Source organism: Rhinolophus hipposideros, assembly GCF_964194185.1.
Source record: "Rhinolophus hipposideros genome assembly, chromosome: 21".
Taxonomy (NCBI): Eukaryota; Metazoa; Chordata; class Mammalia; order Chiroptera; family Rhinolophidae; genus Rhinolophus; species Rhinolophus hipposideros.
In genome coordinates this window covers 45,227,062-45,250,241 of record NC_138067.1, presented here as the reverse complement: position 1 = coordinate 45,250,241, position 23,180 = coordinate 45,227,062, and the positions used below count along the sequence as shown (strand labels likewise).

The 23,180-nt window shown below is 48.2% G+C and overlaps 2 protein-coding genes across 2 annotated transcripts; one reads left to right on the top strand and one right to left on the bottom strand.

The window, feature by feature from the left end:
* Positions 1-413: 413 nt before the first annotated feature.
* Positions 414-7,042, top strand: LOC308489925 (cell adhesion molecule CEACAM18-like; the record flags this gene model as incomplete). Its single annotated transcript, XM_081031541.1, has 6 exons — positions 414-465; positions 1,925-2,212; positions 3,143-3,339; positions 4,776-4,971; positions 6,419-6,554; positions 7,033-7,042. The coding sequence occupies 6 exons, from the start codon at positions 414-416 to the stop codon at positions 7,040-7,042; spliced, it is 879 nt and encodes a 292-aa protein (XP_080887667.1).
* A 3,617-nt stretch (positions 7,043-10,659) lies between these two features.
* On the bottom strand, positions 10,660-21,315 carry LOC308489731 (sialic acid-binding Ig-like lectin 13). Its single transcript, XM_081031281.1, has 8 exons — positions 21,267-21,315; positions 20,827-21,207; positions 20,345-20,623; positions 20,106-20,153; positions 18,933-19,190; positions 18,183-18,279; positions 17,903-17,993; positions 10,660-12,334 (listed from the first exon to the last, which is right to left on the bottom strand). Exons 1-8 carry the CDS (start codon positions 21,298-21,300, stop codon positions 12,146-12,148), a joined length of 1,377 nt encoding a protein of 458 aa, XP_080887407.1. The 5' UTR covers positions 21,301-21,315; the 3' UTR covers positions 10,660-12,145.
* Positions 21,316-23,180: the final 1,865 nt, after the last annotated feature.

The following is a 23,180-nucleotide window of genomic DNA, read 5'->3' as shown; positions in this document are numbered from 1 at the left end:
CAGCGGGCCCTGCACTCAGGAGCCTTGGCGCGGCCCCTCTTCACACCCACCAATAACTACACTGTCTGTCACAAGTAAATACGTCTCGTGCTTGTTGCCCAGATTGGTATTTTCTAGTTTTCCTAAAAGTGAGTTTTGTTTTGTTTCGTTTCCTTTTGTTACCAGGAGAGAATAGTGTAAATAAGTTAATAATAATAACAATAATAATAATAAAGTGATGGAAACACAAAGTCCTAAACGTAAGGACTGACTCCCCGGAGGCCCTCCTCCCCGCCCCTCCCACCTGTGGTGCAGAGTCCAACCCCGAGACAGGAAGCAGAAGGGGACACAGCAGCTCCAGGCCTGAGACACAGGGCCGTGAAGGGGCAGCGGATCTGGAGAGATCCCTCCACCACGAGGAGCCACTGCAGCTCATGGAGTTTTCCAGACCCAGATGCAGCCTCTGGAGGGAACTGGTCTTTGTGGGTAAGAGACAGGTGGCCTTGCAGGACTGGCAGGGGGAGGTGAGAGGGACGGGACTCTGGCCAGGACTTGCATGAGCTCACACACCTGGACACACCTCACCCGTAGACACACACACACAGTGTGCCCCTGGGTGGCTATCTGCCTTGATCCCCTCCCCCACTTCTCCAACTGCACCCCTTCCCATCTCCTCACTTTGCCCAGGACACTTTGTGTCCCCCTGACATGCACGACTATCGTGTTTCACTGGCAGCCAGGTGTACTGTCCTCAAACACACCCAGTATCCATACCTGGAGGCCTGGAGCTGGGGATCTTGGGTGTCTTTGCCTCCTCCATGGAGCCAAGGCTTAGGGCTCACAGAGCACTAGACGCCTGATGTCTTAGGTGACAACAGATCCCCACCCCGGTTCATATCGACTTCACTGAATTTAGACGCCAAATCAAAGACATGTGTACACATTTCCAGGGAGTTTTATCCACCCAGGGAATCATGCTGAGACCTCCACTGGATTCCACGCTGTGCTTAGGGGAGCTGGGGGTGCAGTGGTGCCCGAGACGGCCCTCCTGGAGCTCACATGCAGTTTGACCTGCAGCCCTGTCACCACACCGCATAACCCAGAGGGTGGGGACTGCAGTGAGGGGGCCCAGGAGGCTGTCCCAGGCTGAGGAGGAGGAGACTCAAAGCTGAGAACTGAAGAATGAGTAGAAGTGAGTCAACAAGGAGAGAGCAGGGATCAGTGTGCCAGAAACGGGGACCAGCAGGTACAAAAGCCTGAAGTTGGGAGACGGTACGGTGCATTCGTGGTGTTGGTCGAGATGCCTGGGTCGCTTTCCTCTTCTGGGTGAAGCAGGAAAAGATTAGAGGAGGGGTATGCCTCCTCAAGCTTTGCTTGTCTGTGTGTGTAGCTGGGACAAAGAATGTGGATCTTGTGTCTTCTGATAAATGAATGCATGGGTGATTGCATTAATGAATGAATGAGGAAGTACATGGGATGATGGGGTAGGTGTAATCTAAAAGAGGGCTAGATGAGTCATAAAACAAAACCCAGCTCTTGCTAAGAGTGTCTCATGAGCCACTCTAAGAGTTTAAACTTTATCATAAGAGCACTGGGGAGCCATGGAAAGTATTTGAGCAGGGGGAGTGCTGGGCCACAACTAGGTCTTTATAAGGATCCACATAAGGGTTGTGTGAGGACGGATTGGAGTCTGAGTGTCCAGGGAAGAATCCAGGCTGAAGGACGGTGAGGGGACAATGGAGCAGGAAGGGGCTGAGCGGATGGAGAGGAGGGGACAGGCTGGGGAGTCATCGGGAGCTGGAAACCCTTAGTGTGCTCACCAGTGTCTGTGGATTGTTGTCTGGGTGGTGTCAGCCAATCTCTCTTTCTGTGTCTTCCTCAGCCAGTCTGCTGGCCTGTGGGATCTTTCCGACCTCCGGCCAACTCTCCGTCACCCCATTCGTAGGGTTAGAGGGATATAGGAGCTTCCTGGACCTTGAGAACCTCCCCGAGGATGCTCAGGAATACAGCTGGCACCGGGGTGTAAACGACAGTGAGGGAAACATGATTGTCAGCTACAAACCTCCCTCCAATTCCTGGCAGTCTGGGCCCATGTTCAGCGGGCGGGAGAATGTCACCAAGGAAGGCCGCCTGAAGATCAAGAACTCTATGCTAAATGACACGGGGAACTACACCGTGCGGGTGGACGTCAGCAGTGGGACCCACAGAGCAACCGGCTGGCTCGAGATTCGAGGTGAGTTGACAGGTTGCCCCATTTCCCTAACGCAGGAGTCGAGTCTGGAGGCTTTGGCAGTGAGGTCACTTGGAGAGCATATTGTCAGTTCTGCCAACCACCTGCAGATGACACTGGGAGCGTTGGCAGTTGGTTGTCCAGCTTCTCCCACAGACATGGGTCACTTACTACCTTAAGGGCTCCCATTTCACTCTGTATCAGTTATCTGTTAGTAGTGCAGCGTACGAAATAGCCACAAACTTAGCAGCTAAAACAATACCATTTGATTAGCACACAGGTTTTTCTGGGTCAGAATTTCCGGTGTGGCTTAGCTGAGTCCTATGCTCTGAGACTCATAAGTGTTGGCCGTGGCTGTGTTCTCCAGTGTGGTTCTGTACACGGGTGTTTCACGTCAGGGCTGCGTGTTTCCTCGAGGTCAGCAAAAGTCTCTCTCGCGTGCTGAGACAGAGACTTATTTAACACAGGTAGTAATGGGACAGACAGTCCTCACCTTGGCCACACTCTGTAGGTTAGAAAAGAGTCAAAGGCCCCACCTGTATATACTTCACAGCCTTGGAACTTTGTTTTCCCTCTGTGGTGCTCAGCTTCCTCACCTGTAGAATGCGGGTAGTGTCTACCATTGTGGTATGTTGTAAGGTTAGAGGGAGTATTTGTAAAGTTAATGGGACTCAGATAATGGGAGGAATTATTATGGAGAGTCCAAATACCACCTCTCGCTCTGAATTCTACCCACAGCGACTTGGGTAGGAGTGGGAGTGTCCTGAACTTGTGGCGTGGAAATAACCATTAGACCACATGCCTATGCCAAGACCCCAGACCACATTTTACAACTCTTGCTTTCTCCCCAACATACCCCAAAACGACCCCCTTGGAGACATGCAGAGCTTGAAGAGGTAGGACCCACCTCTAATCTTTTCCTGTTTCACCCAGAAAAGGAAAGCAACCCAGGCATCTCGACTAACACCACCTCTGTGGTTGAGTACATGGATTCTGTGACTGCCTTCTGCCACACCAACGCCACTACTATCACGTGGTACGTGTCTGGCATACAGGTGTCCAGCAATGATCTGATGACAATTTCCCCAGATGGCAAGACTCTCATCATTCTCAAGGTCAACCGCTATGACGTGATACTTCAGTGTGCGCTGGAAAACATCCTAGGGTATCTTCAAAAAAGTGAACACATCGTTCTGACTGTGGCCTGTGAGTGGGCTGGGGTCATGGGTGTGAAGGCAGGGGTGGGTTGCAGGTCTTCCAGGGTCGTAAGGATAATGCAGGCAGAACCAGAGAGAGGTAACGTCTTGAACCAGCTTGATCTGGATTTGAACCCCAGCTCTGACTATTTAACTCATTGGAGTTCAGATCCCACCCTCATCGCTCAGAACCATGGCCCACACCATTTAAAATGGGGAGCTGAGACATAGTATGTACTTGTTGAGATCTGGTATTTGTGTAAAGAGGGGACAGTTTGCAACCAATCGTTTCTTAAACTGACATTTAACTTATTAAGTTTTCAAAACCCTAGTTTCCTTGAATTTTCAAATTCAGCTCATTGCTTTTTTTATTTCTGTTCTTCTACATTTCATGACATCACCCTTACTTTTTCTTTTACTCTGATTGAACTGACTATACTTCTTAAGTAGACAGTTCAATTGATAAAAGTAAATTACGCATTTCATACATTCTCTTTGTTTTATAACCCTTTGGCTGTCCACCAAGGCAAGTTTGCAATCCAGTAAGACCTTCTCAAATTCTCAGGCAGGTCTTGTCAATCGAAGACATTGAACTTGTCAGTATGATGGAATTCCGATGCTTTCCATCTCTTCCATATGTTTTTCACAAGTCTAGAATCGTTTTCTCAGGGAAATATAGAACCACTCTTATCATCTCTCCAGCTTCTTAAAGTGCATTCTGTGGCAATTGTGCAGGGAAAGCTGTCACGGAGAGGACAATTCCTGACCTCTGAACTCTGCTTACACATCAGAGGTTAGAACCAGGACCCAGGACCCATGGGCTACAGCTGTTCACGGGGCTTCCTCCCAAGCCACAGGAGCACCAGCTTAGCCCATTTGTTGGTCAATAGGAGGCTATTGAATCCGCAATCCACTCATCTGAGCCTCATTTTCATCATCTGTGAGATAGATCAATTGTGGAATTGATCACATGTGCTGCTGTGGGAATTAGGCGAGTGCGTGAACATGGAAAGTATTTAGGGCAGTGCCCGGCATGCATCTGCTTCAACTCTGTACCCATTTCATTATGACATAAATGGCTACCATAGTAGGTGCAGGCCCATAGTAGGTTCTTCATAACGAAAGACATTATTATTATTGTCATTGTTGTTGGCACAGCTGCCTTGCCAAGGGTGCGCCTATGGGTCCGCTCAGGGTGCAGAGTGGGACACCTCCTGGTTGGAGGTTCTGATCCTCCCACCCGGACATCAGAACCATAGCTCCAGGTCTCTTGGCTTTTCTCTGCAGATGGACCCAACAATGTGTGGTTGAAAAGTGATCCCAGTACAATCAACGGCATCCTGTCTGCTGAGCTCGGCTCCAAGGTGTAGATGAAGTGTACCTCCACTGCCTTCCCCGAACCCAAGTACCGCTGGATCCACAACGGCTCCCTCCTGAGCATCTCAGAGGCAAACATCACCCTCCCGAGTCTGACGTGGGAGCACACGGGCAGATACAGATGCATCGTGGAGAATCCTGTGACCCAGCTGACCGTGTACAGAAACGTCCAGATCCAGACAACTCCCAGTAAGTGCATCCACTCCCCTCTTGGGATTCCGCTCTCCAAATCTTCCCACCTCCATGCTGTGCTTAGGCAGTGCCCATCCTCAGGAATGCTGTCTCCACCTTGCCATGTCATGCTGACAATGGCTGGGTGAAATCCTCCCGTCCTCAGACCTGAGCCAAAAGCTCCCTCTTCTAGGAAGCCCGCAGAGTCCTCTTCTCAGCAATGGGGTGAATTCCAGGGAGATGAGGTCAGCCAGCATTTACTGAGCACTAAGTGCCAGCCACCATTCCAGCCTGTGTGACCCTCAGGTTCCCTCCAGAGTAAGTGACTGTTATAAGCATCACCTCCTTTTATAGGCAAGAGCATGGGGCTTGGAGAGTTTGAGTGCTTTATTCAAGGTTCCAGTTGTAATCAGCAGAGGAGGCAGCATACAAACCCTGGCAATCTGACCGCAAATCTTAATCTGTCAACCTACGGGGCTGCCTCCAAGACAAGGAAGTGGGAAGACAGGAGTGGAAGTGGTGCAGAGGAAACAGACATTTGTCATGGATAAGGTGTCTGAAACATGGCTTGGGACTGAATTTCTAAATGGGGAAAGAACCTTTTCAACAACCATACATTCAATCCTCTGCATCAAGAAGAGAGACTGACGTCCTCGGGGAGAGAGCAGACATGCAGGGCCGTAAAAGGCAGGGACACTGGAACGCGATGACCTGAGTTCAAATCCAAGCTCTGCCTCTGACCATCTGCATGAACCAGGGGCAGTTTTACCTTTCTGAGCTTCAGTTTCCTCACCTGTAGTGTCCGGATAATAAGGGTCCCTGATGACCAGACTGCTGCAAGAATGAAATCAGAGATTGAGGAAGAAAGTGCATGAGAAGCCATCAGCCTGGCACTTCCCAAACAAAGCCACGAGCAGATACTGATTGTGAGCTAGAGACATTTATTTCAGTCACTCTATTTACCAAGCACCAATTATGCACCAGACACAATGTATTGGTGCTACTGTCTGCCTCACACCTTTCTACCCCACTGGACTATGAGTTCCAGGAGGACAGAGGTTGGGTGAGCTCTTTGATTGGCACTTCTCTCCATTGCTTACCACGGTGCCTGGCATATAGTTGGTGCTTACTGAATACCTGTGCAATGAGTTAATGAGCCTGTGTAAACAACACCCCGCTGCCCTGTCACACTCTGTCCTCTTAGGGTTTGTCCTTCTCCAGAGCACTTATTGCCCCCGCAATCATATTAGACATCTCTTTGCTTAATAGTTGACTCTCCGCTTCCCAGCGAGAACAACAGCCCCACCAGCGCGGGAAGTTGGTTTTGTTCATTGTTCAATCCCTACTACCTAGAACAGAGCTTTGCACATAACCGGTACTGATACACTTTTGAAGAACAGATGTACAGGTGAATGAAGGGACAAGTGAATGGTGGCCTTAACCCCCACGTATCCTCTCCTTCCAGGGTACATTCCTGTCGGTAAAAGGGATTTCTACATCTCCGGATCCCTGGTGGTGTTTCTGATCGTGATGACAGTCCTAGGAGGTGTCTACCTCTGCGGAATCCTGGTCTACATGATGATCAGCCATTTCTCCACCAGGTGCGTTTGCTCTGGGTCAAGGACGGGGCACTGGCTGGGGGTTGGGACTGAGGAGCCATCACTCACTTGAGAGGGGGAAGCAGAGCCAGAGGTGAATGGACAAACCTGGAACTGATTATCAGGGATTATCAGGGATGATCATAGGTCTCAAGGACCAGAGCCAGCCAGAAGGAGAGATGAAAGGTTTAGTGTCAGGCAGGCCTCTAACATATCAGTAGGGTTTCATCCAGTGACTTCACTTCATTCCAGTTTCTATGTGTTTAAATACAGCTGTGGAGGTCCACCTGGAAGGGCAGATGTGAGATGTGTCTGGTACATGGTAGTCACGAGTTTCCAAGTCACGTTTGAGAAACAGGGAGCAGAGGTCAAGTACATTGGGGCAAGAGATTGGGTGGAGCGATGATTAAAATCTGGATTCAAATTCCAGCTCTGCCCCTAGCTGGCTGGGTGATCTTGAGCTGATCGTTTTTCTTCTCAGCTCTTCCTAGCCCCACTTGGAATATGTGAAAGGTCACACCTGCTCTGAAGGGTGATGGGCAGGTTAGATACACACCTTGGAGGATGAAGGGATTGGCAACATTCGTGGTGGAGTGGACCAGATTCTCAACCTCTATCAATATTGAGAGTCAGATGATTATTTCAGTGGTAGGCGGGGTAAAGTTTTTCTGTGCATTGTAAGACGTTCAGCAGCATCCTGGCCTCTACGCACTTGATGTCTGTAGCAACAGCCACCATAACCTCCAGTTTGGACAACCAAAAATGACCCTAGGCTTTAGAAAGTTCCCGTAGGGGGTGAAAAAGCCCTGGTTGAAGACCACTGTAGTAGATATTAAGAATAGCAGTGATGATGATGATAGTGATGATGATGATGGTGATGGAAATTATAAAAATAGTTGCGACAATGATGACAATTGTGGTGATGGAGGTGACAATGGTGACGGTGGTGTTGGTGGTGATTATGCTGATGGTGATGATGGTGTTGGTAATTCCGGTGATAGTGGTATTGATACAGTGATGATGTGAAGATTTTAGAAGATACATTCATTTTTACATTTTGATATTTTGATATTGAGACTATTTGTGATCGTTATGTGCTCTCTATATCAAGAAGCTTAGAGTATTGGCCATCAGTAGGCAGGTTCGCCCACTTTTGCTTTAGTTTACCGTCTGTAAAATGGGAGTAACACTGGTACTGACCTCACAGGGATATCTCCTATGGGGACAAAGTAAGATATTACTGATAAAGATCTTGGAGCAAGGTTTGGCATGTAGTCAGTACTCAATAGAATTTTAGATGTTATTATAATACCATCATCATCATTCAGTGTACAATTTCCAAACTGGTTGAGATAAACTCTGTGGAGTACAAGGGTGTTTCCAGGAGATCCCGGTCTCCTCTTCTACACCCTGGAAGAAGCCACCTAGCCAGGCATCACCCCCTCATCGTAGCTGGAAGTCAACCCAACATTTTCACTGTCCCGTTCTCCTTAGAGGTGCCCCCTTTTCCATGGTCTGAGGTCTCCAGTCTGGGCTGGGAGTCAGACAGACAAGGATAGAATATTGGCCTCTGTCATTTTCCTGTTGTGTGACTTTGAGCAAATGACATCATCTATGTGAGCTCTTGTTCCTTTATCCACAAAATGGGGTTGAAGTATCAACTTGTGTAACGGTTGGGAGGGTTCAAGATGACTTGCATAAATCATCTACCTTAGTGCCTGGCATATAATAGGCATGCAATGAATTATCATCCCCATCATCATCAGTAATTAGGCCAGATAGTGCCACCGCCTCCCCTAAGTGCACCAGCTCCTTTTCACTCCACACACCCCACAGCCCCTGTCCCATGGTACGTCCCTCCAGTGACCTTAATACTTCAGAAATATTTTTTAAAGTATCGGGATAAGGACCCTTGGTGTAGAGGTTAAGCCCCCAGATTCCTCACCTCCTACTCCTGGGGTCCCTCTCCAGGGAAGGCTTGGAAAGAAGCTAACCTCTCATCTACCCGGGACTCTCCTGTGTTCTGTTAGTTTTCTATGATCTGAGAAGTGACTTCTTCCCTGATTTCTTCCCGTAGGACAAACCGGGCCATTTGAGCGTCCACATCAGAACTGGAGGATGAGACCAGATGGGCAAGGAGGTAAGGGGTCAGTGATGGAGAAGGGCTGAGAGTATCCATAGGGGTGGGCTAAGCTATGGGGTCTAGTACTCGTAGGGGACAGTGAAGAGGGAACCAGCCCAGTCACACTGAGCTTGGGAGATGGAGGCTCTTGGAGGAAGTCTGGAGACCCCACCTAAGACCTGGGCTGTGTGGCCATTGGTTGCTCCATCACCAATCAGAGCCAACGAATAGGATGCAGGCTGGGGTAGGCCTGTGCAGAGCTTTGTGCTCTAATTCCATTGCTTCTTCTTCACCAGCAAATGTGCTTCTAACTTCCCCGCTTCCCTAATCGACGCCATGGACCATCAGAGACGCTGATGCCCCATCTCAGCATTGCTGATGGCAGGGAAACAGCACAACCTATAAATATCCAACAACTGGAATTGCTTCAATGGGGGCACAGCACATGTTGAGCTAATCTGTCATCTGTTAGGAACCATGCTGGGGAAAGATGCTTACTGACTCAGAAAATGCTCATAACTTGATAAATTGGAAATGAGTAATACAAAGCAGCATCTGATAGGACCGTAGTTATAAAAAGTATGGATTAATTGATTGATATAATATGTACAGTGTGTGTTTTCCACAGTTTTATGTGTACAGACACATATGTATATACACACATCTACAAGTGCATAAAAATGTGGAAAACATTAACTATTAACAGTTCTATGTCTTAATTTCGTTCTTTACACTTTACGCTTTATATATTCTAAAGTTTTTTCTTACAGTGTACAAATTGCCTTTATAATAGAAAAAAACACCAATAAAGTTAAAACAGTATGAAGTTAGTTCAGGCCCCATAATGCCATTTCTGAAATGTTTTTCTGTGCTGTCTTTATCAGAGTGCCCCAAAAATGTAAGCAAATGTGTTCATCGTTCTGGCACTTACAGTAGAAGAAAGGAAGGGAGGGAGGGAGAAAAGAAAGTGGAGAGAGACAGAGACTCCTTTCTGGCAGAATCTATGGAAGTGGGGACAGTCACCTAGCAGCTATGGTCATAACTGCTTTGAATGCTCACAAACCTCACTTAGGACAGTGTCTGAACACAAGGCAAGACCCCAGGGCCTTCTGATGAAGACCCCCTTGTGGCATTGGGGTCACATAACTGGATTCAGCCTGGTCCCTCCACTTGCAGCCTGTGTGGCTTTGCCGAGCTCACAGGAGCCTCCTCTGTAATGTGGGGTAGAGCCAGCACACTCAGACTCACTGTGAGGATTGAATGAGACAGGATGCATGAAGGTTTGATGTACAGTAGGTACTGAGCAAATGTGTTAGTCTCCTAGGGCTGCTGTGACAGGTGACCACCAACAGCGTGCCTTAAAACAGCATTCTCTCACAGTTCCAGACACTAGAAGACCAAAATCAAGGTTTTGGCAGGGCCGTGCTCCCTCAGTGCTCTAGGGTAGAATCCTTCCCTGCCTTTTCCAGCTTCTGGAGGTTACCAGAAATCCTCAGCATTCCTTGCCTTGTGGTGTCATAACTCCAATCTCTGCCTTCATTGTCCCCTGGCCTTCTTCCCGACCTGTGTCTCTGTGTCCACATTTCCCTCTTTGTGGGGGGAAACACCAGTCACTGTATTTAGCCCCCCCCCATATAACATTACATCAGCAAAGACCCTCTCTCCAAATAAAATCATAGTCACAAGTACCTCAAGGGGTCAAGACTTGAATACATCTTTCTGGGGTACACAGTTCAACCCACAGTAACAGAGACTCATCAGGATTATTGGACCTCTTGATGTTTCCCATTGTCCATCTCCAGTCCCTACATTCCTCCTGCACGCCAGACCATCCATCCCTCTGGCTGCCTGATGGATTCTGGGACCCGTAGGGAGGTCCCAGAGACCCTCGAGCTCCCAGCATGTGACTCTGACCTCATTGTCACCTCTCGGCCCTGCCCCGCCAACACTTTAGGGAAATGAAAACATAAATTGACACAGTCATATACAGATATGTTCGCAGCAGCTTTATTCATAATTGCCAAAAGCTGGGAACAAACCAAATGTTCATCAATAGAAAAATGGTTAAACAATCCATGATACACTCATGCAGTGAATCCTACTCAGCAATAAAAGGGAACAAAATACTGGTAGGCACAACAGCTCAGATGAATTTCCAAATATGTAATGCTGAGTGAAAAAAAAGACAAGAGTACATACTGTATGTTTCCAGTTATATAAATTAATGATATAATTGATAAGATTCATTTTTCCAAATATTGATCCACTTGTTCTACCACCATTTGTTTAAAAAAAATTCCTTTCTCGGTTGAATAGACTTTGTGCTATTCAAATTAATGCGCACACACACACACACACACACACACACACACCCTATTTTGTTCCATATCACACTTTTGATTAACTTTATAGTAAAGTTTGATTTCTCCAACTGTGTTCTTTTTCAAGGTTGTTTGACTATTCTAAGTCCTTTACCTTTCCATATAAATTTTAGAATCAACTTGTCAATTTGTGTACACACACACACAAACACACAAATTACTTTAAATCACAGAGAAAACTGACATCCTAACAGTTTGGTGGCTTCCAATGCATGGACATTGTATATTTTTTCATTCATTTGGATCTTCTTTAATTTCTCTCAGTAATGTTCTGTATTTTTAGTACAGAAGTATTGCATTTTAAAAAAATGTTCCTTGGTACTTTATGACTTTCAATGCTGTTATAAATGAGCTGCAGAACAGAGTTAAGGAATGTTTAATGCCTTGTCACATCCTTTTACTGCTTTTCGTCCAGGCTACTTTAGGAAGTAACTGCTGTGACATACCTCTTTCCTCATGTGGTAGCTGTAGGTGAATTTGGGAATCATGTTTCCTTCATTAGATGGTCGTGTGATCATTTGGGAACCTTTTGCTTTCATTTGGTTTGTCTTTATGGGGAGAAGCCATGAGCTTCTGCTTGACTGCCATCTCAACCCAGAATTCTGCCCCTTGAACTCTACTTTCAAAGACAGAAGCAGATGAAGGCCAGGTGGGCATTCCAGCAAGCCGGACCTCAGCTGCAAGGACTGTCTGATGCTGGTCACCTCCAGAGTCAAGAGAAATTCCCAGTAGGAACTTTCTGTTCAAAGCACAGAGATCCAACATGTGCTCAGCATACACGTTGAGCCAGGTGCTCGGATAGGATATTCCTCCCACAATTCTCACCACAAACTTGCAAGTAGTGCTTCTCAACTTGTTTCACAGGGCAGAAAACTGAGGCACAGAGAGGTGGGGATTGGTCTGTCACTTAGTAAAGGTGTAGAGTGTGGATTTGAACTCACAACTCTTGGTTCCAAAGCCTGTGTTCTTTCCACTATTCTTTTAACTCTTCCCCTAGAGGGCTTTTAATTACACAGGAATCCCCCTTTGGTTTTTTCTTTTCCTTGTCGGAGGCCGCCATCATCAACTCAGGGCCAAGTCTGTGCAGTTCCTCAATTGGGTATATTGATCTCTGAGTACTCACTCTCAGTGACCTGCTGTGCCTTCGCGTTTCCGGGCTGCCTCCTATGAAATCGGAGGGATGCATAATGAACCTCTTCTTTCTCTCCCATCGAGGGGACAGTCAGAGTTGCAGGAGGGGGGTCTGGGAGGCTGCCTGGCTGGGATTCCATCACGGGACCCTGAGTTGAGGGAAAGAAAAGAGTGAAACAGTGGGAACAAGATAAGGCAGAGAGTATCGGGGAGAAAAGCCCAGGAATGCCTTTATCCATTCATGCCACACACTTTTTTGTTGAGCTTTCCTTCTTTCATGCTTTCCTCAGATAGTGAATACTTGGTGAGCACCTTATTTGGTGCTTGCTAATTTCATTAACTTCCCACATCGACCTTGTAAGGAAGATAATATTATTGTCTCCATGTTATCGATATGGAAACTGAGGTTGAACCAAGTAAGTAGTGTGCTCAAAGTCCCTGGTGATCCAGGATCCAATCGAGTTCTTTTTTGATCCCAAAGCCTGGTCTCCTGAGTGTGAGGCCCTGAGCTGGGTGTGGGATAAACCATGGTAGACATGGCAGACACAGGCCCTGGCCTCTTGCAGCTCACTTTTTAATTGAGGGAGGCAGCAAAAATGAGTGAAACAAGTAAATAACTAATGGTGAATTATGATAAGATGGACAGGAACCAAGTAAGTGAGAGAGAATTCCAGGGCCTTGATTCAGGCATGGCACCTGCCCTTGGGAAGCTCAGTTTGGTGGGAGGACAAGTCAGTGAAAGAAATGATGCTCTGTGGTACACAGAACAACAGCCGCCAAAGATGTCCACACCCTAATCCCCCGGAACCTGTGAATATGTGACCTTACATGGCAAAGGGGACTTTGCATTTGTGATTAAGTTAAGGATGTAGAGATGGGAAGATGCTCCTGGATTATCTTGTGGGCCCAATGTAATCACAAGCAAAGAAGGAGGCAGAGAGAAATGTGAAGATACAGGTACTATGCTTCTGGCCTTGCCGATGGAGGAAAGGGGCCACCAAACAAGGAATGCAAGTGACCTTTAGAAGCTGGGATATGCAAGAAATTGCGTTCTCCCTGGAGCCTCCAGTGGAACTCAGCCCCACCTGCCAATGACTTGATTTTAGCTTAGTGAGACCTATTTTGGACTTGTGACCTCCAGAAGTGTAAGATAATACATTTATGTTGTTGGAAGCACTAACTTAGTGGCACTTTGTTACAGCAGCAATAGGAAACTTATGCAGACTCAAACAGTGGATAGTGACAGGTGTCAGATCACAGAACAGAACGCTTCAACAGAATTGTTATCCTTTTGCTCCTCCTATTTTCTCTCAATAGTACAAATCTACATACACACACACACACACACACACATACACACATACACACACACATACACACATCCACTTCCCGCACTGCTATTATCAAGAACACCAGTGACCTGTAAGAAATCCGTATGGTCATCTTTCAGTCCTTGCCTTTCTGGACTTTGCAGCCGCAGGACACTCAGTTACATGCCTTCTCTAAATAAAACTCCTTCTTTGATTACAAGACATCAAATTTCTCTGGGTCCATTGCCTCACTGGCAGCCCCTTTGCTGGTTTCTCCCCATTTCTTTGACCCCTACATAACAGAACACCTCCAGACTCTTTCCTTCTGCAACTTTGCTTTGTGATCTTATCCATTACCTGGGCTTCCTGTCATCTGTAGGCTGATAGCTCCCACGTCTGTACATGCAGCCCATCCCCTCTCTGGTAATATAGACCTTGATCCGACGGTATACTTGAAATCCCCATTCTCTTGTCCAAAAGGCACATAAAGCTCATGTATTGAAACCGAACTTCCTTTCCTCCCCCATGTCTCTTCCTCCTCCAATCTTCTCGACCTTAATGGTTGATGCCTCCGTTTTTCCAGCTGCGCAGGGCAAAAATCTAGAAGTCATCCTTGACCCCTTTCTCACCCATACCCCACTCTCAATCCATCAGCAATTTCTGTTAGCCCTCACTTCAGAATTTATCCAGAACCCAATTAGCACCCACCACATGACAGCCCGGTTCCAGCCACCACCATCTCCTTCCAACCTCTTTTCTCATTTCCCTGCCACACAGTCTATTCTGCACATAGCAGCCAGGGGGGTCCTGTGAAATGCAAGTTGGATCATGTCCTTCTTCTGCTGAAAAGTCTCCAAATGCCCTCAGTAGCCGGCATGTGCAGATGTGACCTACGCACGTGCTGACTTCTCCACACGCATGTCCTGCCTGCTGGCCTTTGTCTCCCTCGCTAATCGCATGGACGTCCTTGGTGCTTCTCTCTTACTGTCAGCCTCCTGTCTCTGAGCGTTTCCACCGGCTGTTCCCTCTGCCTGGAGCGCTTTCTGATCACACAATCAAGGGGCAGACTCTCAAGCCTTTGTTCAAACACCGCTAACAAAAACCATAAGCCAACCTATGGAATGGTTATCGAATATCAAATATCAATAAATTGCAAAAATAGATGATATTTGCAAATCATATGTGTGATAAGAGGTTACTATCTAGAAGAGATAAAGAGTTCCTACAACTCAAAAATTTTTTAAAAACTATCAAAATATGGGCAAAAAAAATTGAATGAGACATTTCTCCATACAAATGGCCAGAAATCATATGGAAAGATGGTCAACATCACTAATCATTAGAGAAATGTAAACCAAAAGTACAGTCCAATGCTATCTCACATCCATTAGCACAGCCACTATATTTAAAAAAAAACAGACACAGAGTCAGCACAATATTAGTGACTATATTCCCTATGCTGTACTTTATATCCCCAGGACTATATTGCATCCATCACTTAGTACTTCTTAATTCTTTCCCCTTTTTCATTCACCTTGCAGCCCCCCTCCAATTGGCAACCATCAGTTTTTTCTGTGCATCTATGAGTCTATTTCAGTTTGGGGTACAAGTCTCATCAACAGAGGAATCACTTCATAAGTTATGGAAAGGTCTAACCACTATGCTGTACACCTGAAATGAATGTAAAATACATTAAATGTCAATTGTTATTGAAAAATAAAAAAATGAAATATGGTGAAATTCTGTATTAAAACATAAAACTACATAAATAAAATAGAAAATAAGTGTTGGTGAAAATGTGGGCACATTGAAAACTTGTACATTGTTGGTGGAAATGCAAAAAGGTGCAGCCACTATGGACAACAGTGGAGCTTCTAACCATATGACCCAGCAATCCCACTTATAGGTGTTTATCCAAAAGAATTGGAAACAGGATCTTAAAGAGATATTTGCACAATCATGTTCACTGCAACTTTTTTATAATAACCAAGAGATGCAAGCAGCCCAGATATCCACTGACATCACTGAGTGGATAAAGAAAATGTGGTATATACATCCAGTGGGATATTAGTGAGACTTCAAAAAGAAGGAAATCCTGTCTCATGTTGCAACATGGATGACCCTTGAGGACATTATGGTGAATGAAATAAGCCAGTCACAAGAAGACAAATACCGTGTGATTTCAGTAATATGAGGAACATAGAGAAGCCAAACCCACAGAAACAGAACGTAGAATGCTGGTTGCCAGGGGCTGGGGTAGTTGGGGAAGTGAGTCGTTGTTCAGTGGGTACAGAGTTTCCATTTTGCAAGATGAAAACATTCTAGAAATATGTTGCACAACTGTACACGTAAAGTAGTTAAGGCAGTAAATTTATGTTATGTTTTTAACACAACAGTAAATAACAACAACAACAGCAAAACTCCACGAGCCATCTCCCCAACACTCCATATTCCCTGAATCCTGCACTTTCCCCAAAGTATCTGTCTATCTTTCACATTCTATTCACGTATTCATTGTTTGGTTGGTTGATTGGTTTGGGTGTGTCCCTCTGCTTCGTCGATCTCAAGATTAGAAAACATTTTAACATACATGGTTTATACATGGGTCCCTGGCACCTACAATGCTTGTCACTTGGTAGGTGCTCAATATTTCCTGGACAAATTAATGAATGAATGGATGTTTGCTAATCTGCTGCTCACAACCCTTAAAAGATTTCCACTCACATGCTGAATACAATAAATGAATGAAAAGTGTGACTCATTGGAACATGAAGGCTGAACAGGAATGAATAAGTGGAAATGAGGAAAAAGCATTTGAGAAGGGAGGAACAACCTATGAAAAGACCCAGAGGCAAAAATAATCTTGTTCTGGTTGATTCAAGGAGAAGTCCAGTGTGGATGGAATGAAGAGAGGAAATGGAGTAAAAGAGTGGAAAAGGGTGGAGGCAGGGGGAGTGGCAGAAATCGGGCTAGAGTGTGGGGCTGGGATTAAGCTCAGTGCAAACTAAAAAGGGGGGCCAAACACCTCATATTGAGGTTGATATTTTAATGCAAGAGTTTAAAATCAAAATGAATGCAAAGAAAATCCATTGAGAACAAAATATCAAACATTTAAATAAACCTACGATTAGTAAGAGTGCGCTTCTAAACCAACTGGAGCTTGAGACAGAAGAAAAAAATGTGTGCCACTGTATATATGTCTTTACGTATTTTTAAAGATCGGTTTCTCCAGAACATGAAATTAATTGCAGTATTATGGAAAACCTGAAAACTGGTATGTTAAAACTTTATTTTAAGTTTAAAGATTTTATTTACACCCAAACCGGAATTTATTATAATTTTGTTCTCTTGGCTTCACTGGAAGCAAATGTGGAAAGAATATTTTCAAAATGAACCCGTCTGCTTCTCTCATTTTCACCTGAGAATGATGCCATGCTTGACAATTTCCCTTGAGTAAGTTATGATCTTAAATAATTTTTAACTAACCTCAGTCTACTGATCCTGCCATCGTTTAGATTTTTGATACTTTGACATCCTGATTTTTTTCATTAATTTTGATTTTACAGAAAAACAGGGCATTAAAGCATTACTTATCTCATTTCCCGAGATTTCTGGCACCCTCTTAAGTTGTGCTTCTGAGGTGAATGCCTCACTCACGTCACACTAATGCCAGTCCTTCTGGAGAGGCAGGCACTTGAGAGGTCAGAATATGCAGAACAGCAGGCTGAGAAGTTTGGGCTTCATTCTCTAGGTCAGGGGTGGACAAACTATAGCCTGGGATCAGATCGGCCCACTGCCTGTTTTTGTAAATAAAGTTTTATTGGAACACAGCCATACTCATTCATTTACATACGGTCTATGGCTGCCTTCATGCCACAATAGCAGATCCCAGTGCTGCCACGGAGACTGCATGGCCTAAAAGCCAAAATTATTTACTATCTGGCCATTTATAGAAAGTTTGGCAGCCTCTGCTGTAGACAATGGGGGCAAACAGATTTTCAGAGGCAGAGGAGCTGGACAGTGATGACTTTCGATAATCGCTCTGTGTAGGGCAACAGAGGTGAGCGGCAGGAAGATGAGGGGCTCCAGGAAGAGATCCTGAAGCTTGGGCAATGATGGGGGTCACGATGGAGGGAGGGGGACCAATGCCAGCTGTTCTTAGGAGAAAAAATAGACAGGACATGGCAACCTTTTAGCTATAGAAGAAGAAACGGAGGACAGAGAGAAGGTGACTCCTCGTGCTGGGCCTGAAAGAAGGAGCTGGGGCTGTTGTGCTGTGAGCAAGATGGGGAACTGGCCAGGGGAGATGAGAGCAACCTGGGCCATGCTGAGCAGAGCAATCCAGAGGCCCCCCTGGAGGAGGTGTACAGGTGGGACGCTGGATGGTGAGACACCCAGGTCACTCACCTGAGAGATTGACTTCATGACAGTGTTTGCACCCTCCGTGCCCATGTCGCCCGCTGCAGCCCTCGACGCTTTCTTTCTCCAGATTCTCACTCTGAGTGAAGAGACCAGAGAGCCTTTCAGTCCAGCCAGACTCACCCAGGTGCCAGAGACGCCCTTCCCGCCCTTGCTTCAGGCTCTGGAACCCCAGGTTCCTCCACCTCTGGCTTCAGGGACTCTGTGGCCTCCTGCCCTTCCTCCCCTCCCCAAGGGCTTTCCCTCCCTCCCCAAGGACAGTGCTCACATGATGACAATGACACAGAAGCACAGGAAGAGCAGGGTTGTAACACTTGCTCCCCCGACTGCCCCCAGCGCCACTCCTGAAAACGGCGAGGCTTTTCCTGCAGACAGATTGGGTTATTGGTGACCCCCCACCAAGAACTCAGTCTCTTCTCTTCCCACGCCCTGTAGGGCCCCACATATCCATTTTCTGACCCCTTTGCCAGACACAACAGGGACAGGGGCGGCATAGAGATCAGGGGACGCAAGTGAGGCGTACAGCAGCTGGGCTGCAGCCTGCCTTCATTTAAAATGTTGGGGGTTTTGTTCATTGTGGAACTCACTTTGCATTCTTTTTTATTTAAAAGAAATACTGTGTTGTGATATTCTTTCTCTTAATTGCTGAGGCTTCTTTGGCTTCTCCTGAAATTGTGTACCCCAGATGAGCGCCTCATTTGCCTGACCATAATCTCGGCCCCGCAAAGTAAGGGTCTTGTGCCCCCAACACACACGTGTCCGGGGCCCCAGCCCCTCTCCACCAAGCCTCACTTCCTTTCCCTGTGCTTCTCCCTCCCAGCCCTTCCCCCACCCCACAGAGCTGGCCAGGCAGGAAGACAACCAGTGATGCTCTGAGTCCCAGGCAAATTCCAGGCCTCACAGCCAAGCACAGACAGAGCTGAGCTCCCCTTTGGAGTTCAGGGGGCTGCTGGGTGGACTGTGAGGGTGGTGGGTGCTGTTCTCCTCCAGCCCCTCTCCCATCCACTGGTGCCCTCACTCTGCACAGAGAGGTGTAGGGAGATGTGCAGGGACTCCCAAGGGTGCTGAGCGCGGCAGGTGAATTCCCCTTCATCTCCGACGTGGACTCGAGGCAGCTCCAGGACTCCAGTGTTTGAGGGGTGCAAGGGATTCGGGGTCAGGCTCCGCCGGGTCCAACTCAGCCTGGTGGGGGGGTTGCTGTCAACCACACAGACCAGGCGCAGGGTCTGGCCTTCCGGGACTGAAAGAGATGAACCGTTCTCCAGGGCTGTGGGTGCTGGAGAAAGAGACAGACATCAGAGTGACAAAGCGTTCAAGAGACCGCCAACAGACAGAAGGAGGCCAGTTGGGAGGAACAGACACACAGACATAGGTTGACACACACTTTCAGTCCTCGCTGGTAGGAAGGTAACTTGTCCACTCTCCATGCAATTTGACCAATTCTCTCAAAATTAGAAGGAACATACAAAGTAGCTATATTTTACTTTTAGGAACTTATCACCCCCCCATCCCCTTACGCCCCCAACCACACAGTTGTGAAAACAGATACAAGATTATTCGCTGCAGTGCTCCTGTTGGTAAATGAGATAAACGCCATGGTTTTAATAAACGCCGTAGACGATGGAAACACAACTGGAGTCCATCCAGGCAGGGGAACACCACAGGGTCACAAAGAACAATGACGTCTGTCCCACTGAAATCAAGGGACCCCTTAATCTTTCGGTGAACCAACCAGGGCTCAGAGCAGAGTGTGGACACTGGTCACTTCCTAGGAGGGGACCCGGCATCTCAGGACAGACTCTACTATGCATTTTGAACTTTTTGGCCATGTGAATATATTACCTGTTCAAATTACTTAAATAAAACATCATTAGGGAAAATTCAAAGGTAAGCTGGAGATGTCGCCAGGAGATTGATGATATGGGGCCTCGAGAGGCAGCTCTGCCATGTGGACGGTACCCTGTTCTCCTGGTGCAGCTGACAGAGGTGGGGGAAGAGGGGGCCTTGGGAGCAAGGGGCCGAAGGGGACAGCTGCTCACAGGGGCCGAGTGGGCTGAGGATGGAGGGACCACTGGGTTTACCCACAAGGGAGTGTCTTGTCACCGGGGTGAGAGCAGGATGAGGCAGGACCCAGCCGGGCCCTAAAGTGGAAGAGCCCTGCTCCCTACAGCCCATGACAGGCTCCTCCTACCTGTGCCATTTCCGTGGGAGACAGTTACGGTCAAGCTCTGTGGAGAGTCTAGGACAGAAAGACATGGTAGACCCAAGTCAATGGAGCTGCATACATGGGGGAAACCTGGAGGCAGGCATCTTCCTGACCCTCTCCCAGACCAGATTCAGACCCAGCACCCAGTGCCCGAGGCCCTGACCCCCATTCCCACTGCCCTCAGGACCCCACCAGAGACCCCAGCTTCCTGGCCCAGCTCTCACAGGTGACGTTGAGCTGGATGGTTCTGTCCACGGTCACGTTGGCTGCAGGGAACTTCACCTGACAGGTGAGGTTAGTGCCGTGGTCCTGGGGCCGAGGGGTGAGGGTGATCATGGAGGAGAGGAGGGTCCTGGGGCCCAGAGAGGTGAGGGCAGCTGATGTCCAGGAGAAGATGGGAGGCGTGCCCCGCTCACAGGCCCAGGGCACAGAGCAGGTCAGGTTCCTGGGTTGGCCAGACTCCAGGGTGCCCGGGAAGGAGATGTGGACCCTGTGGGTCAGAGCTGGTGAGAAGGGGGAGACATGATATCATCAGGGAGGGTCCCATGTGCGGACCCGAGAGACACCTCAGGCTTTGGTCCAGCTCCTCCCTCTGAGACCAGACACGCTGGACCCCCCGCATCCTCCCAGAAGGGGGGTCAATCCCAGCCCTGTCCCAAACACCCATGTCCTTCCCGTGTGGCTTCTCCTAGAGCCCATTCCTTACCTGTCACCTGCACGGAGAGCAAGTCAAATTTGTAAGTCCATAACATATCTCCTCTCTCCACACGAAAAAAGTATTTTCCTTCGTCCCTCCTCTTGGCGTCTCTGATGTCCAGGGAGCAGTTGTGGGTCCGAGGGTCCCCAGAGAGGTGGAATCGGCCCTGGGTCTCCTCCTGCACTTTACGACCTGGCTTGTTTGTGGCCACAGGAGCATCTTGGCGTGTATTGGCCCCTTCCCGGAACCAGTAGCCGTGAGCTGGGTCAGAGTCTTGCCACTGGTCCGCGGGATAGACGGCAGTGCAGGGCACTAAGACACACAGGCCCTCCTGCACCGTCACAGACTCCTGCATTGTCAACTGGAATCTTTCATCCTCAGCCAGGGACCCTGTGGGGAAAGGAGGGTCAGCAGAGCCCCCACCCTGCCCCCTCCCCTTGACCACTCACCTGCCCACAGCAGGGACAGAAGCAGCAGCAGCATGTCTGACACGGAGGGTTTCTGGCTCCTGTGGGAGAAAAGAGAAGGAAGGAAGTGGGAGGGGAACTGGGGGGAGACCACGGAAGCTGGGGTGGAGTGTGGGGCCTCCTGGTTCACAGAGGAGGAACTCAGAGATGGAGCTCGTCCCCCACCCCCTGCACAGAGCACATGGACACCCCAGGGTCCACAGATCCTGAACACCTGCCTTTGTAATCCTTCCTGAACTCCCTCCGGCCCCAGAGCAGGGCCAGCAACATGTCTGGGCTTGGCAGTGCCAGGTTCCCTCTGGGAAAGTCTGTTTCTCAAGGTTTGTCTCTCAGAAATTAGAAGTAAGAGTGCAAGATTTAGAGAAGGTTCCAGAGGAAGAAGAGGTGAGGTCAGGACAGTGACGCTTCCTGGAGGAGGAAGAACTCCACACTCAGACACTGACAGGCGGCGGCAGCCCTTGATGGTCAACCTTCGACCCTCACATTTACCTCTGGGGGCCTGGGGGTCAGGAAGGTGAGAGAAGCCAAATCACAGCCCACGCAGGCCCCACGTGCATCCCCTGCCTCCCTGTCATATCCTTCCCCCTGGGAGTCATTTTCTGCAAAGTTAAAACAGGTTCCTTCTGGCCAAACCCTCTCGTCACAGGCTGTAGACGTCTGTGGAGTGGGTCCAGCCAGGGGTGGGGCTCAGGGACATGGAAACGGGGGAGGTGCAGGGAGTGGAGGAGGCCAGTTATCTGTCCTGCTTCAATGTCCACCAGTGGGCGTCCCCTCTCTGCTCACAAAGTCACACATCCACCTGGATTCTGCCCTGAGAGTCACTGTCCAGTGGGGACACAAGTGTCCTGGAGCCTGGAGCCCCCTGGGACAGCAGCTGTGATGGGTGACGCTCAGGTGGGGTGGGATGTCACTCTTTCCCTATTGGAGGTTGAGTCTCAGGGGACTGTGCAGAGGGGACACCCGGGCAGTGGAGGTGAGGATTCTGTGTGTTAACGCACAGGGAGGACGTCAAAGGAGCCCGGCTGGCAGGATGCCTGGGAAACTGAGGCTGTGATTTTCTGCACAGTGGGATTTGTTAGGGAAGGAAGAGCGGAAAGGCAGGTGCAGGTTTTGAAAGGGATAAACACCCCTTCATCGCAGCTGTCTGGGTGCCAGGAAGGATTTTTTCATCACCGATGTCTCATGGGACCACATTTGTCATTGCTCCAGAGCATGACAGGATCTTCTGGCCTCTGGGGCTTTGCTTGTGTAGGTTCTGCTCCCAGCAATCGGGGTGTGCAGGACACACGGAGTGAGAAATGCCACCCTGGGGACGTCCACCCTCGGCGATGGTGAGGATTTCATGAGAGAAGAGACAGGCCCCTGATTTCACAGGTTATTTTTAACTGGGGGCAGTGGTGGCAGAAGTGGTGGGAAAGCATGAGAGGTGGTGCCTCCTTAGGCCCAGGTTGGGTTTCTTGAAACATTGGGGTGGGGGGCAAATATGAAACACATACAGAGAAGAGCCCCCACAAGAACAACTCAATGATTCCTCAGGAAATGAACACCCTCCAGGGAATAGAACGTGGTGGGCCACCCAGGACTCCCCCTGTTCCCCACCCTTCTCACCGCACCCACATCCCCCCACAGGAGCCCTTAGCCTAGCTTTAAAGCTAATTGTTTCCTTGCCTTTCTTCATATTTTTATCATCCCAGCATGCTGCTTTTGATACTGTGGGTTTGCATATGTCTTTCTTAAGACTTTGCATCCATAGAAATAAATTAGTCTGTTTTCTTCCATCCAAGTTTGTGAATCTGCCCATCGTATTCTGTCCCCTTCTCACAACCTGCAGTGGAGTCAGCGCTGGGATCTCTGAGAAGGGCAGGTGCAGGGTTTCAGCATGAACACAGGCTCTCC

Excerpts from the sequence above, each read along its gene's own strand:
- LOC308489731 (XM_081031281.1), bottom strand. The coding sequence starts at position 21,300 with ATGCTGCTGCTGCTTCTGTCCCTGCTGTGGGCAG. Across the intron at positions 20,154-20,344 it reads CATCCAGCTCAACGTCACCT|ACTCTCCACAGAGCTTGACC; the intron begins GTGAGAGCTGGG and ends TTTCTGTCCTAG. Across the intron at positions 19,191-20,105 it reads CTCCCACGGAAATGGCACAG|CACCCACAGCCCTGGAGAAC; the intron begins GTAGGAGGAGCC and ends CTCTTTCTCCAG.